The sequence below is a fragment of the Solenopsis invicta genome, chromosome 10, assembly GCF_016802725.1.
Source record: "Solenopsis invicta isolate M01_SB chromosome 10, UNIL_Sinv_3.0, whole genome shotgun sequence".
In the NCBI taxonomy this organism is placed as follows: Eukaryota; Metazoa; Arthropoda; class Insecta; order Hymenoptera; family Formicidae; genus Solenopsis; species Solenopsis invicta.
The window spans coordinates 1,748,054-1,765,580 of record NC_052673.1 but is presented as its reverse complement, the minus strand read 5'-3'; the positions used below and the strand labels follow the sequence as shown (position 1 = coordinate 1,765,580).

Here is a 17,527-nt window from a genome sequence, read left to right as displayed (position 1 = left end):
GATAACGAGGAAAATTCCAAATGAGAAATTTTTAATTTATCAAGACTTAAAAACGATGCCAATTTGTCAAGACTTGAACTTAAAAACTTGTACGAATCGATGAACCGTAGCCGTATATAATTTCGTGCATTTTTGAAAATTATGTCTTTATCACAAGTATTTTCGACATATTTGGTAAAAGATATATATTTTTCTTTATTTATCGGTAGTAAATCGATTTTGCCTTCGAACATGGTGGCAATTTCTTTTATAATAAAATGTGCATCGTAACCAGATAAATTATGAAATACGATCGGAATAACGTATGAATTTTTGTAATTTAAATTACAATCTGAATGAGCTGGACCACGGTAAGACCCTGTCAAATGGCAATGATCGCGCACACGTATACTATTCGGTGCGAACGGTTTTTCACAGATATGACAATCCCTCGCGTTATTGTATGCCTCTTGCTGCTCTTTAGTTAATGATTCCATAGGAACATTGGCGGATATTCTGGCTTTCACGCTATGCGCCAGGTTTTCGAGTTCTTTCGCGAACCACACGACGCAATCGTTATCGCGACGAAAGTGATACTCTGACAACGCGTCGTCGTATGAGCACTTAACATAATATGCTATACTAAATACCTCGTGATGCTGATACGAGAAATTTGAAGTGTTCTCTGTTCCTGACTCAATCTTCCGCAGTATGCACTCCAAATCTGAATAAACAACAAAGGGTACACGCTCCTTGTTGTTGTAATTATCGAATTCAAGCCACTTGTTATCCTCGCTCGGTAGTAGAACGGCGCAGTCGTTTAATTGCTGACAATCCACTTTGTGTGACTGCAACTTTTCTTCAGAGCTAAAGTAATGCAGACAACTATAAAAAAAAAATAGAAGACGATTTTTAAAATTAAAACAATTTTTATAAGTGATAAATATTTTTTTAACAGATCTTATTATTACACTTACCGATCACAGATGAATTTCTTGTGTTCGTTTTTGCTCAGCTGTGAACTGATTAGTCGTGACAGGTTCTTAATCCACGCAAAGTGGCCGAGGCTGTTATCACGATCATCTTCCAAGTACAGTAGATTGGCATGCTTCTCCTTCTTATCCTTGGTGAGCCTTATTGGGAATACGCGTAGTTTCTTTTCTTTTCTGTCGAATTCGGTACCATACACATTTACCGACACGTCGTTCAAACGTTCAAATTTTCCAATGTCTTTTATGTTCATTGGAAATATTATGTCACTAACATTTAAAACAGTCGAATAATGCGGATATGACGACTCCCGGTCTGCGTTTCTTTCGGCAGGGTACAGACCGACCACGCGAAACACGCATTGTCTTTCGATTGCACATTAATCACGGCACGTTTATTCTTTATTCCCCGCGGCAATTCGATGCAACATCCCGCGTGCATGGGATTATGTTTATTAATGTTTACCGTTAAATTCAGTATTCGCGTAAGAGCCCAACCGCTATCGCTTTCTTGGAACTCGTCGAGCATCGCCAACGTGACATCGATGACACTCTGCTCATACCACTCGCGCAAATTTGACGATCGATAAAGTTCATTGTTCCTCGTAGCGATATTTTTAATATTACGTTCATCATGATTATTAACATATTCACCATTAAATACGGTGTTTACCTTTACACTATCATGTTTCGCGATAGCGTCTTGCACTCGCTCAATCACAAAATCACTGGCGTCCTCCAAAAAATGTCGCGGCTCGATATAATCAATGTTAATAACAGCGCCAGTCACAATGCGATTCTTGAACGCGGTCTCGATCTCGCGCCATACGAGCGATTGCTTATCATCAGCGCCAGTGCTTGCATAATTGCCACCAGCATGAAACGTCTTTCTAACTGCGCTTTTTCACCTTTGAGTCGCGCGATTCTTGACACAAGTGATTGTCTTTTTCCCACGGCGAGTCGAGGAGGTTTGGCACTACAATGTTCTTCGAGCTGCGCGAGGTACTCGTCGCATCGTTGCAACCACTCGAAACATTCAGCTAAATTTGCAATCTGCGAGCATTGCTCGAGCAGTTCACGTTCCACTCGCTCTCTATTTTCCATGTTTTCAGTTTTTTAGTACGTATCACACGCTTTCTCGGAGCACTTGCACGTATTTTGTTTACATGATTTGCAAATTGGCTGTGCGCTTAGAACGTTACAGTGTCCGTTTATATATTTTAATTCACAAAAATCAGGAGATATAGCGTGTCTCCACCAAGGATCATCCTGCTCTCTATTTCTCTTTTCAACCCACCGATTAAATAAATTAATCACTGCAGGTTCGCGCTTATCGTCGCAGTTCTGTAGTGGTGGTGTATACATGTTTATTGCAAGAAATTTGATGCATTGTCCATGACCAGCGGGAATCGTAATCTGCAGAATGATATCGTATATAGAGATATTCTGGTAAATTTTTTTTGCCCACTGGTATTTGTTTAATTGCTTTTCTTCACAATTATCAAACGCGCACAGATGGTCCAGTATGAGCAAATACAATTTTCTTTTCCTGTAGTCTGACAATCTACAAACACGTTCTGAGTTAATAATGACACCTTGTCTCACGGCACGTTCACAAGTCCCGCATATTCCTAATTCTCGATTGCGAAGGAATTTTATCGACGATACTCGTCGTCGTGGAACATCGGTTTCTTCTTCTTCTTCTTCCGGCATAAACACATTATCGAGAACATACACGATTTTTTCTAGATCAAAATCTATAAATAGATTTATGTCTATATCAAACACTGCGTCGTCAAACTCCATTTTTGACTGCGTTTAATGTGAACTTCAATATGATCAACCATTTTTTTAGAGAGTAACTATTACGACTGATTCGGTGTCCACATCGAGACTGATCGTATAATACATTCGCCAAACTTATAACCGAAACATGAGTTTTGTTTAATCGATTGAAATATTAACGCTTCTCTCTTGCATCATCTAAATATTGTTTCAACGTGCAGCAGCCGGATTATCGGCGCTTATCTTTACTAAGAAAGATACCTTGCAAGATTAGACATGCCACTGGGTGGCAACCGCACATAAAAAAGAGCTCACGTAAACAAATCTAAATATTATTTACACGTGTCATTAGAAGCCGTACTATCAGCGCTTCTCTTTACTAAGAAAGATATCTTGCAAGATTTGACATGCAACTGGGCGACAACCGCGCACGAAAGAGAGCTCACGTAAACAAATCTAAATAATATTTCAACGCGTTATTAGCACAGCCGAAAGAGCTGTTTAGCGCTTTTCTCTCTCTCTCTTGCATTCACCTTGACCAAAAAATTATTAGAGGATAGCGAGCGGTGGCGGCGGCGGCGGCGGCGTCGGCGGGCCCCGCAGAAATAGCCGCGTACACCCCACAAAATATTCGCCATCGTATCGCTTATCCCCCTCGTGATGACAGACATTTCCGATTTCAAAAGTACAGTCATACACACCTCCTCGCGGTGTGATTTATTATGTTTATATAAACAGAGTGACAAGTACATGGTCCATGTTTACATTAAATGGTCAGTTGCCTCCACGCGGTACATTTCAAAGGTGTCGGTCAAGAACATGATCCTCGAATCGTTATCACTGTTTATTTAAACATTGATTACGCAGAACTACCGGTTAGGTTCATACACGTGTCCCCGATTTAATTCCCCCCTTGCCCCGCCCCGGTCGCGTGACATCGTCTCCGGTTAGACCCCCCGTGAGACCCGAAATATTCCCCCCTTCCCCGCACGCGGCACATTTCAAAGGTGTCAAATTTATTTAAACATCGGTCAAAAATATGGTCCTCGATTCGTTATCACTGTTTATATAAACATTGATTACGCAGAACTACCGGTTAGGTTTACACGTGTGCCCCCGTTTTAAGCCCCCCTCCCCCTCCTCCACCCGGTTTGGTCCCACTCACGGGACCTTATCGCCGGTTAGGTCCCCCCGCGCGACCCGAAATATTCCCTCCCTTCCCCGCACCCCCCTGAGATCACCGAGTTTGAACCGTCCACTACATTCTACTTGTATGTACTCGTTGCTCCATCGCCTCCAGAAATGCTGGCGCATTTGCTCCACTCGTTGCCGTCCTGGATTCTCGGCTGTTACATCTGTAACTGAGAAGCTGTTTAGCGCTGCACCAACCAAAAAATGACCCGGAGTCAAACAAGTAAGATCGTTGGCGTCCTTGTTGAGAGGTGTCAACGGTCGCGAGTTCAGTACGGCCTCGATTTCACATAAAACGGTCTCCATCTCCTCGAACGTGAGATTGGCGTTACCGACCACGCGATACATATGAAATTTTGCGGATTTCACCGCCGTTTCCCATAAACCCCCGAAATGCGGGGCGTGTGGTGGAATGAAGTTCCACTCGAACTCGTTTCGCTGCGCAAATTGCCGTATCGCCGCCTGATCGCCGTTGACAAGCTCGTACATTTCCTTTATTTGTCTATTGGCACCGACGAATGTAGTGCCGTTGTCAAAATATACGCGTGCGGGCCTACCGCGGCGCGACATGAAGCGCTTGAACGCCCCTAAAAATGCCTCCGATGTAAGATCGCTTACAATTTCTAAATGTACGGCCTTCGTTGCGAAACATATGAATACGGCGATGTATGCCTTGAGCATCTTAGCGTTACGCCTTTTCGATTCTTTTATCAAAATCGGGCCGGCATAATCCAACCCCGTATGTGTAAATGGTCGCGAGACCGTCACGCGTGGACCGGGCAATTCTGCCATTATCGCTTGTGATGCTATCGGCCTACATCTGACACACCCTACGCATTTGTGTATCACCTTGCGGACCGTCGAGCGCGCTGCTAAGGGCCAATAGCGCTGACGCACAGCGCACGTCGTGGCCTGCAGTCCCGTGTGTAAATTTCTTATGTGTTCCCTGCGAATAATGAGGATCGTGAGAGTGTGACTTTTCGGCAACAGCATAGGGTGCAACGCGTCCGGCGGCAACGCCGCTCTGCCTATCCGTCCCCCCACGCGAATAACTCCATGTTCATCGATGAACGGTGTCAATGATAAAATACGGCTCCCGCCGTCGATTGGTCGGCCCTCGCTCAAACACCGATACTCCCTCGGGAACGACTCGCGCTGCACGGAACGTATCAAGGCTCTCATTGCCGCGGTCATTTCCCAATGAGAAATGCAAAGTTCTCTCGTCTCGTTCCGTCGCGAACGCCCGGCTCTCAAGCAGTATGCAATTATCCGCTGTATTTTTTCCAAACTTGAGTGTTTTTCTAATAGCGTCGACACGACCGAGCGACCCTCGGCCGCGACGGCGGCGATCACTCTTTTCCGCTCCGGCAATTCATCCGAAAGCTCGATTTTTCTTGTCGGCCATTGCCCCTCGTTAAGCTGCAGGAACGATGGACCGTTCCACCACGTGCTGGAGACAGCTAATGCCGCCAAATCAGCACCGCGCGACAGTACGTCGGCCGGATTCTCCGCGGAACGGCACGTGCCGCCATTCCGCGTTCTCTGTTGTACGCTGGATTTCTCCCACCCGATTCGCCACAAACGCGGCCCACCTCCGGGACTCAGAGAGAATCCACTGCAACGCGATGGTGGAGTCTGACCATAATGTTATTTTAACTCCCGAGCACTCTATCGCTGTCCGAATCTTTTCCATAAGTCTAGCTAATAGTAGCGCGGCGCTCAACTCCAAGCGGGGCAATGATATGGCCTTAATAGGCGCGACCCGCGACCTGGAAGCTAACAGTCGAACCCGGCATGTTCCGGACTCTTGCGTTCTAACGTAAACGCACGCGCCATACGCTCGTTCACTCGCGTCACAAAAGCCATGCAGTTGTGCTACGCGGGCATCGTTCACACGCCCCACGAAGTGCGGTACGCGCAACTCGCCCAGATACGCCAGCTGCCGTTTCACCTCCAACCACCGACAATGTATCTCCTGAGGTAGCGATTTGTCCCATCCGACCTGAGACTGCCATAAGTCTTGTAAAATTAATTTTGCCACGACCGTTAGCGGCCCCAGCAGTCCCAACGGATCGAATAGACTCGCGATTTCTGCTAATATGCCCCGTTTCGTGATATGGTTGGCAGGTGAGTTGCCGGCGTAATTAAATCCGAAACTGTCATCGACCGGGCTCCATGCCACCCCTAAGATCTTGGAGTCCGAATTCTCGCCCAAAGCTATGCTCGTGTCGGTCGCGCCCCCCGCGTCCCGCAGCAACTCTCAACAGTTGGATGCCCACTTGCCCAACTCAAAACGTCCGCGCCTCAATAACGCAACCGTCTCGTCGCGCACGCGTCTCAATTCCGGTATAGTGTCAGCGCCGGTGAGCAGGTCGTCCACGTAAAAGTCTCGCAAGACGCACCTTGCTCCAACCGCATACTCGGATGCCCTTCTGTGCTAGATGTTGAAGGCATCTGGTGGCCAAAAACGATGCCGAACTCGTCCCATATGTTACGGTAAGTAGCTCGTACTCGTTAATTGGAGCATCTGGATTCTCGCGCCATAATATGCGTTGCATATGCGTCTGTGACTCGTGAAGCAATATTTGCCGGTACATTTTAATTATGTCCGCGGTGAATACATACGTGAATGCACGAAACCGCATTAAGATCGAAATCAATTCTTGCTGAACGACCGGGCCCGTCATAAGAGCCTCGTTAAGCGATACACCCGTGTCTGTCCTGCACGACGCATCGAACACCACGCGCAGTTTGGCGCGTGGCCCGTCACCCTTGATTACCCCGTGGTGGGGTAAGTAAATGGGTTTGCTTCCGGTCGGACTCGCAGGTGCGATTCTCATATGCCCCAACGAGAGATATTCGCGCAGAAATCCTACATAAACACGCTTCAAGGCGAAGTCACGGTTGAGTCGCTTCTCCAGTCCCAGAAAACGTTTCATGGCCGTTTCGCGCGATTCACCGAGTCGCTGAAATATATCTTCCCTGAGTGGCAACCTCACAATATATCGGCCCTCCTCGTTATTTGACACGTTGCGCATAAAGTGATCCTCGCATGCCTGCTCCTCCCTAGTGTAGCCGTTACAACTCTGCAACTCTTCGATTCGCCAAAAGCGATCAATCTGCTCATGGAGTTGCGAATTACTAACGGATGCGTATAAAGCACGCATTCCGACACCGACCCGTTGCGCGCCAATATTCATTCGTCCGCCTAAAACCCACCCTACGCGAGTTTTCTGGATTATGGGATGCTCGGACGTAGCCTGAATTTGGCCCACGCACAGCAGTCGCCAGAATAAGTCGATGCCGATCAGTAAATCGACATTCGATGATACGTAAAATTTCGGGTCCGCTAGATCAATGCCGGGCGGCAGCCTGAGCGCCTGGCGCTTCAGCGTGCTCGCCGGGATTCTATCGGTAATCTTCTCGGCTACGAAGCAATCAACTTCGCTCTCGAATGAACTTAGCTGCAACCGCAACTTAATTCGCGCTACTTGATTTGAGACGGACATTGCACCGCCCATGCCGGATATCGATATATTTACCGGTAGCGTGTTCAATTTCAATATTTCCAAACATTTACGCGTAATAAAGTTTGCCTGAGCTCCCGAATCCAACAGAGCACGGCACGTAACGCGCGAACCGTTCGCGTCGTAGATATAGACGAGCGCCGTCGGGAGGGACGCGTTCCGCGCTCCCCCCCGATCGCGCCATGAGCCACCACGGAGGCCGAGTCAGCCGCGGCCGAAGACGAACCGTCCGACGCCGAAACGCCGGCCTGCGGATCCCCGATCCCCCTCCCCTCCTTAGAGAGATGTAACAAGGTGTTATGCTTCTGCTTACATGTTCTGCAGCCGCTTGACGGACACTCAGCCGCCACGTGATCGCGGCTGCGTAAGCAATTTAAGCAAGTTTTTCTGCCGCGCATCTCGCCTATGCGTCGGCTTATCGGAAGCGCCAAAAAACCTTTACAATAGTAAATCAAATGCGAGCCCTCGCAATACGCGCATTTCCCCCTCTCGACTATTGCGTGCAGCGCGCGTCAAAGCCCGATCGCGCCTGTGAACGAGAATCGGAGCGGTCCAATGCGCTAGTGTCTCTCCTGGCCGATTCTTCTAAAACCTGACTGCGGTGCGCAAGAAAGTCGGTCAACTCTCTGAACGTGGGTAATTCAGTTCCCTGCAGTGACGCGTGCCATTCTCGCGATGTTATGTTATCTAGCTTAGACGTAATTATATGGATTAATAACGCGTCCCACTTATCGGCGTTGCAATCCAACGCACGCATGTGCGTTAACACACCGTCCGCCAATTGTCGAATGTCACCCGCGTTCTCCTAGACAACTGCCGGCAGTTCGAATATCGCTTTTATATGAGTTTGTACGATTAGCCGTTTGTTATCGTAACGGTCTCTTAATATATTCCACGCAAGGTCATAGTTGCTGTCCGATATTTCTAACGTTTTTACGATGTCGAGAGCTTTGTCCGTCAGCGACGCCCGTAAATATTGAAATCTCTGTATGTCGCTCAGAGATTTGTTATTGTGTATCACCGATGTAAAGGTATCTCGAAAAGGAAACCATTCCTCATATTTTCCCGAAAACGTTGGGAGATTTAATTTAGGTAATCGCACGTGCGCCGCGGACTCACTCTCGACACGCTTCGATCCCGGCGTGGAAGCTCGCGTGTTCGATCGGTACTCATCCGCCTGCAGTAACTGCCGTAACTTCGCGCATAGTGAATATATTACGTCCTCGAACGCGATCCTGTCCTCTACTTCGCTCTCATCTAGCGCCTCCAATTGTGATTGTACCTTGCAATACTCTACGTATAACGCATCCAGACGCGCGCGCCTCTCGTCCAGCTGCGCCCGGATGTCGCTACTTACGCGGTTTACGCTATTCACAAAGGTTTCTATGCGCGTGCACGACCCTTTTATTGTCCCGCGCTGTCTTCTTAACGATGACAAATCCGGCGCCGCCGCGCTGGGCGCTGTCGCGACCACACCGCTCGGGCCGGGACTGCGATCGAGCGGCATTTTATCACTCGCACGACGGTTACGCACTAAACCGAGACCCGCACACGCCAATACACTACGATCGCTCTATCCGCACTAATATTTCGCTTTACAATTTTATGCGCAATAGAATGGTTGGTGCAGCTATGTAACAGCTTACTCAGTTTTCCGCTCACTTCTCCTCATCCGCCCGGTGTTCTGCGCCGCTACTCGGGATGCCGCTCCGCGGAATGTTGTCTCCATGCGTGCTACCCGGCAGCCAGCCGTCACCACCGCGCCTCCACGTCCACCGCGCTGCCTTGATCGCTGCTCTGATACGTGGCTGACACTCTCACTGCTGCATTATGCTGCGAATCGGTCGTGCTTCCGCTTAGCTGGATGTCACCTCCGGAGTAATCCGGCTCGAAGGACCAGTGTTTGGTAGTGTTGTAGAACTTGTGCGCCGGTTGTAAGCCAACGCGTTCTTGCCCCAACGTTATATTGCTAACGGGATGCACCGAGGGGGCAGATACTCGACACGTGGAATTCACCAGTCGAAATAACAAGATGTTCAGTTCCTTATACCAGGATTTATTGCGACTATCCAAACTTCGACCACTCGTCAAAATACAATGTCGTACAGATAGGATGTACCGGTCCTTTACAGCAGCAGCGGAGTGTTGGTGTAACTTCCGCGGAGAGGAAAACGAGAGCGGACGTTTCGAAAAGATCGCTCTATTTATATCGTTGTTTCCCCCCCCCCATCTTTGTTTTGACAAATCATATAGGACTTACTCTCGACAGACAGATCATACCCCCCGATTGGCTGTGGCCAAATGTCCGTTACAAGTGCGAAACAACGAAAGACATAACAAATAATAAAAGTCCGAAAAAGGACATAGAAAATATAGCGGATAATAAAAAGTAGGAAAATGAAAATATTTATAAAAGAGATGTGGCAAAAAATAAAAGTCAAATTAATTCTAAAATAAATGAACCACGAATTATAGTAACAAGAAATAAACGAAAAACGTTGGAAATGACCAACAATCTTTACCGTTCATCTTTTACTACAAATAACACAAATAATACTCCCAACAAAGTACTACATGCTCGATTATTATTTGTATAAACACAAATTCCTTAATCTTTTGTCTAATTTAAATAATTTTTAGGTGACGCATAAAAGAAAGAAAATATAATAAACGAAACTAATACAGTATGTTTCTTATAATGTACACCTAGCGAAAATGATTCTGTTCCTGGGAAAATTTTCCAAACGGAGAAGTTATCACTTTCTAAATACTCGCAGTTCATGATTAATGAAACGACTAGAGCTTATTAGTCGTTACGTTAATCATGAACTGTAAGTATGTAGAAAATGGTGACTTCTCAGCTTGAAAAATTTCCTCAGGGACAGAATCATTTTCGCTGGGTGTACAGTGTAATTCCATAATGTATTTCTATGATTTTTTTCAATACTGTAACGTGTTACTTATAAAAATTTCAGATTCTGCTTATTGGTTTACAATAGATGACACATTAGTGTGAGAAAACTACTGCAGAAAGTGACAATTTAAAAGAATATGTAGTAAAATGTGAACTCAAAATTAGTTATTTTTAGTTTCTCACGGCTGTTAGTCTTCCATCGTGATATTTCTAGGACTGATTGTTTATCATATGGATGTTAAAACAATTATATTTAATTCGTGTTTTGTCAGTTGAAAACTTTTAATATTAGGTTGATCACAGCGCACGTTAAGTTAATGTTATATATATTTTATAAAAAGAAAATTTTTTTTTTTTTTTAAGAGAGATTTAAGAGAGGTTTTTTAAGAGAGGTTATTACCGTACACAAAAGAAGTAAAAATTGTTCTTTTTACATCACACATGGAATACACAAAGTTTTATGGTAAGCAATTTTTATTTTACACAAAATACCGATATTATAAAACAAACATTTTCAAATAATATGTAATAAAAATACATTAATCTAATAAAAAATAAAAAAACTAGTGTACTGATGTAAAAAGCTATAAATAGCATTAATTTTTGAAGAATGCTTTCCCAAAACTTCATAATCGCTAATGTATGATACTAGTTTCTAGTTTTCGAAATAATATTTTCAACTATTTTCAAGGCTGCTGAGCAGTCGCCGCGGCCATAAATTGAAATCATGATGTTATAAGCGAGAAAGTACAGTCACACGTAAAAGTTTCTTGCGTGCCATTTGCAAATAGAGGTTTAATAAAATAATATAATGGGCATTGCTTCAAAACGTTGTAAAAATAGGTCTCAACTCTCCTTTTCCCATTTAACAGTCAGTAAATAGACGTAAAGACCACGTGAAATGAAGCCTATTCAGGTAAAAGAACATATCTTTATATTATGCATGCAAACGAATCTTCATATTATGAGCTTTCGGGATCACTGAATTAAAATCCGCTGCCAGATCTGTAAAATTCAATATGACAGACAAAATACTCATAACTAAATGAAATCTATTTGCATTTATGCGTTCACACACTGATTACAAAAAAGTATGAATAAACCTTTTTTATTTCAATTATTATAACTCAAAATAATTTATGTAATACGGTGTGCAAAAAAAGATTAAATAATAAAATCTCTTTGCTAGTAAATTACAGGGAGAGAGAAAGAGAGAGGAGAGAGAGTCCTAAAATGTCAAAAATTATACATAAATTTTTATTATATAAACCTTACAAGTTGTCGCAAAATTACACTTATTCACAGAAACTTATATTTTTTCAACTTTGTGTTGAAAATAGAATCTGCAAAAATCGTATTTAAAAATAAATCACAGAAACATTTAAAATATAAAATTTCGAGTCTGACCGACTGAAATCATACATCCGGTTCACAACTTGTATCCGATTGGGACCGCCGTGTGTCGAGTGGCTTTACGAACGCGGCCGAGAGAATTTGTGGTTAGGTTCCAGTCTTGACATTTTAGTGAGTTTAATTAGTCAGGGTTGTGAAGCGCGCGTTTTTTCTTTGTGGGAGTCTTTTGAGACTCTGATATTTTCTGGTAAATGAGGGAGACTCTGTATTGTATAAAATCCGCGAGAAAACACCTTCCGAATCCGGCTAGATGTTTGTTGCTTCGTGTGCATGAACAATGGCAGACTTGTGTCCGATTGGGAACGCGGCGTGTCCGTTTCAAGTTGTGTCCGATTGGAACCATGTCCGATTGGTAACGCCGTGTGTCCGTTTCAACTTGTGTCCGATTGGGACCGCCGTGTGTCCGTTTCAAATTGTGTCCGATTGGAACCGTGTCCGATTGGGAACGCCGTATGTCCGTTTCAACTTGTGTCCGATTGGGACCGTCGTGTGTCCGTTTTAACTTGTGTCCGACTGGAACCGTCGTGTGTCTATTTCAACTTGTGTTTGATTGGAACCGTGTCTGATTGGGAACGCCGTGTGTCCGTTTTAATTTGTGTCCAATTGGAATCGTGTCCGATTGGGACCGCCGTGTGTCCGTTTCAACTTGTGTCCGATTGAGAACGCCGTGTGTCCGTTTCAACTTGTGTCCGATTGGGACCGTCGTATGTCCGTAACCGTTGTGTGTCCGTTTCAATTTGTGTCCGATTGGGATCACAGTGTGTCCGTTTTAAGTTGGGTTCGATTGGGATCGTGTCCGATTGGGACCGCCGTGTGTCCGTTTTAACTTGTGTCTGATTGGGAACGCCGTGTGTCCGTTTGGAATTGGCGTGTGTCCGATTGGGAAACTATGCGATGTCCGACTGGTTTTGTGCGCATCTGGGACCCTCCCAAAGAGATATAATATTACTTTTAATATTAATATTGATTAAATTTTATCTTAAATATTTTTGTAAATTATTTTCGTATTTGTTTTATTGTTTTATAGTACGATGAACTCCAAGAATTAATTTATACAAAAATGGCAGAGAATATGGCTGAACAAGATGATCTTGAAATGATGTTCAAAAGGGTACTTATGTGAAAAATTAATAAGCATAAATTATAACACTCTATATAATTCAGAGATTATTATTTAAGTATGTTGCTTTTACAGATGGCAGGAACAGAAATTCTAAATCAATCACAGCAGGAAACTGAGAGCGAAAAGAAGGAGAAAAATTAATTCTATTTAGATAACTCGCGTTCTATAAAGAAGATAAATAAATTCACATTCGCATACATTTGTATTAACATCTGTTGCTGTTTTGCAAGCTCAAAGAAATTATTTATTTTAGTTGAAAAAAGAAACTAAATTTCGATATTTTGTGTGATAGTAATAAATTAAAAATAAAGTATTCAACATGAAAAGAAAACTGTTTTCTTTGTCATATTTACAACTAATTATACAATAAATTTTGTGGTATTTATAGCGTTTTCAACTGCAGGCAAACCTGGGTCAGGTTCGACGCCATTTGTCGGAATCGTCCGTTCTAATTGGACGATTCCGGTAAATGGCGTCGAACCCATGGAGCTATGAAATAGCTGGAGGGAGCGTATTGCCCCGTGTGTGAAGCCAAAGGGGCAAGGGGATTGAAGTCTAAAGTAACGGATATGAAGGACCAAGATGGCGACGACTGGTGGCTAATTTAACGAACTGCGATATATATATGTATATGTATCGCAATCCGTCATAATGTAAATTTATTTAATATATATATTACAGATTATCCGATTGTTTGGTCCATTAACTTAATTAGTATATAAATAATACATAAATATTTATCTTTACCGTACTAAACGTACTATTAGGATAAAATTCACATAACATTTTATTTGCAAACATGTTTATATAAATTTGTTTTTATTTTTTCTTACATATAATATTAAAATTTGTACATTAATAATAATGATATAATAGTATTTGTGTAACCTATTGACATGAAATTTAATTATAAAAAGTAAAATTACATTAAGAAATAAAAGGACATTATATAAGAAAAGAAAAAATCAAAATCAAAGAAAGAACTATATTGCTTCATTAAGCAATATAATTTATTTCAATATATTGCTTTCATAGATCTTCACACATAGTTTGTAGGGAAATATAAAAAATCTCATACATATGTTAGAGCTTATAAAGAAAGATAAAAAATAGCACTACGATGTTTTCACTGTCCTTTAAATAAGACTAATTTATTTAATGAATTTCTTACACTTACGAGATTATTAACCGAATCCGTACACCCAATAAAATATAATCGAATTTTTACGTATTTGCATACGATTACTTTTAAAAGATGGTAACTATGATTATACAAGGCATCTTGGTCATAGAGATGTTCTCTTAAGCTTGAAAATAAATTTGTGTCGATACATTGTTGTAAAATTTCATGTACTATAGAAGTTTCGCTAATTCGGTGCAGAACCGATTTGCCATTGGTTTCGCGTAAAGCAAATCGTATTACTCGTTCAGCTTTATTGCAAATTGCAATTACATCGTGTGATGGCAATGACAAGCCTCCGCGATTTTTAAGATTAATGAGCGAGCATTCAATATGCGTTTCCTGACCTATTAACGCTTCAATGCAGGTTTCGCAATGTATGGTTTTTTTTAAATGTCTAACAATGAAACCGGCAATATATGCGATAACCCGAGTTGAATATTCCGAACAAGTTACATTATCGAGCAGAAAAGGCAAATGATCATTTTCATTTTCGGTTTGGCTGTCGCTGAATAGTTGTGATTTTGGTGTTGAACGATTTATAATGTCACTCGAATTAGCGGACACGTGTAAAATTGAGACTGCTTCTAGAGGAATGCAATTGCCTGTGATTGTTTCTACGGTATCTATATGAACAATTATTTTTTTATAAGCTGCCTTAAACTGTCTAACTGTTGGATTGTTATTGCAACCTCCTTGTGAACGTATCGTGCCGAACAATAATTCAATATGGTCTTGACAAATTTTATATACAGGAATATATTTCAGCACGTTTTGATTAACAATTAAATCAGTATATAATTTCATTAAACTTTTAATGCAAATCATGAAACCGATTACAGATAACTTATTTTTCGAATGACTTAATAATTGATCATTGTCTGCCTTGCGCAATTGTGATAGGTAAACGTAACATTCCTCTAATTTATTTAAAATAATGGAACTATTACCCTTATGTAGAGGTTGTTTAAATCCCTTTTGTTTCGTATTTCTTGAATTTAATATGTCAAATACGTCATTTATAATTCGTATAAATCTTATTGTTGGTGCCGACTGAGCAAATTCGGGAAGCTCCAAGTCGCTTCTACAAATTTCCAGCGCATCAGCTACGGAAGCACTGAAAAGTTGTGCAGCCAACTTTACTTTCATTTTTTGTTTATAGAAATGTATATGTCGCGCTCTTAATTTGTTACCCAAGTGCAGACATTCCTTTTCTTGCAAGTTGTGAAGCTTCTTGAAAAAGTCCCATTGGATTGTGTCTTTGTTGTCATCAATGATAATTTTATGATTTCCAAGATAATTACGTAAGATTTTCAAAGAATGACATGAGTCCAGAAACACCGTGACATGTTTCTCTGTCATTGGATGTAAAAAGTATGTCTGAAAAGTTGCAGTATGAAAATTACAGCCGAGAATAGAGGCCATACTTAAATTAGTCGCTGCGCCATCAAATGTTACGGAAACAATATTTATATTATGTTCGTGTAATAATGTTAGAGCTTGTCGAACTAAATTAGCTTTTTGTTCGGCATTAAGCCCAGCAGTTAAAAAATATGCAATGGGAATTTTCCAAGAGCCATTAATACAATTGACTAGAAACACTAAGGCCTCTTTGGCTACTGCTCCGCTATCACAGTTAATTTCAGAACCTAAATCTACGTAGCCACTATATTTGTTCCCGTCGTATTCTATATGCTGTCTTATTGACATCTCATCAAAAATGAGAGCACCAAAAAGTGGATAATCGACTTGCTCAGCACGAGTTTTTATCGACTCTAATGCTTCTTTATTGAAGCCAGGCTCACCGTTAACTGACTTATACCACTTACAAATTGTTTTAGGATGTGGTAATGCGGTATTAAATTTTTTCCGAACATACGTGTAAGCGCGTGGGGAATAAAAATGCAATGTTAATGCAAATATTCTTAATTCTGGCTCATACATTTTAGATCCGGGAGATTTTTTAATACGGCTAATTTGACGTTTTAATAATTGTTGATTGAACATACCCAAGTCTTTTAAAACATCTACTTGTTCGGCGTTAAGAAGGTTCTTTTGTTTCAAAGACTTCAATATTTCCTTTAATGTTGCAATGCGCTTCATTGATCTTCGCTGTTTCTGCTGTAGAATTTACACTTTCTTCTTGTAACGCTCTCGTGTATTTTTGAGCACAGTCCTGAGCATCCTTTTCCGAGGTGTATCATCCAAAGAATCTGGACGATTATTTAATTGACGACGAGGTGTGCTGCAATTCCGCTCGGTATCTATATAAAGAGCGACGAACAAAACAAAATTTTAGTTTTAAATCAACTTTTTTCTTAAAAAATTAAAGTAAAAAAGCAAATTAACATGTGCACACTACAATTTAGAACAAAATTACAATTAATAAAACTTTCTTTTCTTTGTTAAGTATTAAACCAATGTAAATAATATATGTCAGTAATGTTAAGACAAGAAATTTTCATACCATCATGATTTTGATTGATGTCGAGAGAATTGTTATTAAACAATTTTACACCTTTAGCCAGTCCTCTGTTATCAATTTCCACATTTTTCTGAAAAAGCATATTTGTCTATTATTTCTTTATACTTATTTACGCAATATATAAGTGTATATGATTGTAAATAAATATAATTGTAATGATAATGATAATTAATAAATCAATTTATACATACATGTGGCAAAGCACCAGGTTTAACTCTTACACAAGCTAGCGACGTTCGATCCAGATCGGTTTCCTGAAAGTGAAGTGAGCAAAACGTTGCATTTTTTGGTATTTCATTGTTGTTTAGTTGCATTTCATCCAGCCATTGTTTCCGCTTTTCTAAGTTCGTTGGTATTCTATAATCATTGGATTCATCATAATTGTTACTAATCTCGAGGCGCGGTCGCGACTCGCGCCTATGCAGAGCTTAAAGCCAATAAGTTAAAAAAAAAATGTTATGAAAGTCGCAGACCGACCCTCTTTTACGCGAGTCAGCGAGTTCCAAGCATGCGAGATTATCAGATCTCAGTAACGGCTGAACCGATCAAGTTCTGAGTAGTCTCAAACGATAGCTTGGCCCCGACTTGTAAAATAAAAGTGTTTTTATTTTTTCTCTCCGTGCCCTATGAGCGGAGATATAGCAACGCAAAGTCTAAATCTCGACATTTTCATTTAAGAAATGTCATCGTCGTCATCGTCGACCTCAGGAATTCTCCCTTTCACATTTTCGACACAGAGTGGCGCTGGCATACATTAATCAGTCGTATGCGATTGCGATTGCGATGTATGTATTAAGGCCACAACACAGGCTTTTGCATAGCTGCATAACCGTATGCATAAAGAAATTGATTGGTCCATTTCCTTATGCATGTGCCAACGGACCAATCAACTTTCTTATGCATATGGTTATGCAGCTATGCAAAAACCTGTGTTGCGGCCT

The 17,527-nt window shown here is 41.8% G+C and overlaps 2 protein-coding genes across 2 annotated transcripts in view; both read right to left on the bottom strand.

Annotated features, from left to right (window-relative positions):
- LOC105198907 overlaps positions 1 to 7,465 on the bottom strand; it is a 28,899-nt gene extending 21,434 nt beyond the window's left edge. Inside the window, exons 1-3 of the mRNA XM_039454474.1 lie at positions 6,347 to 7,465; positions 5,612 to 6,201; positions 4,023 to 5,559 (exon numbers count right to left, since the gene is read on the bottom strand). Of these exons, the coding sequence (XP_039310408.1) occupies positions 4,023 to 5,559; positions 5,612 to 6,201; positions 6,347 to 7,465 (3,246 nt within the window). The remainder of the gene's footprint in view (positions 1 to 4,022; positions 5,560 to 5,611; positions 6,202 to 6,346) is intronic.
- Positions 7,466 to 8,276: 811 nt separating this feature from the next.
- On the bottom strand, positions 8,277 to 8,978 carry LOC105198908. Its single transcript, XM_011165764.1, has one exon. It carries the CDS (start codon positions 8,976 to 8,978, stop codon positions 8,277 to 8,279), a length of 702 nt encoding a protein of 233 aa, XP_011164066.1.
- Between the last annotated feature and the right edge of the window lie 8,549 nt (positions 8,979 to 17,527).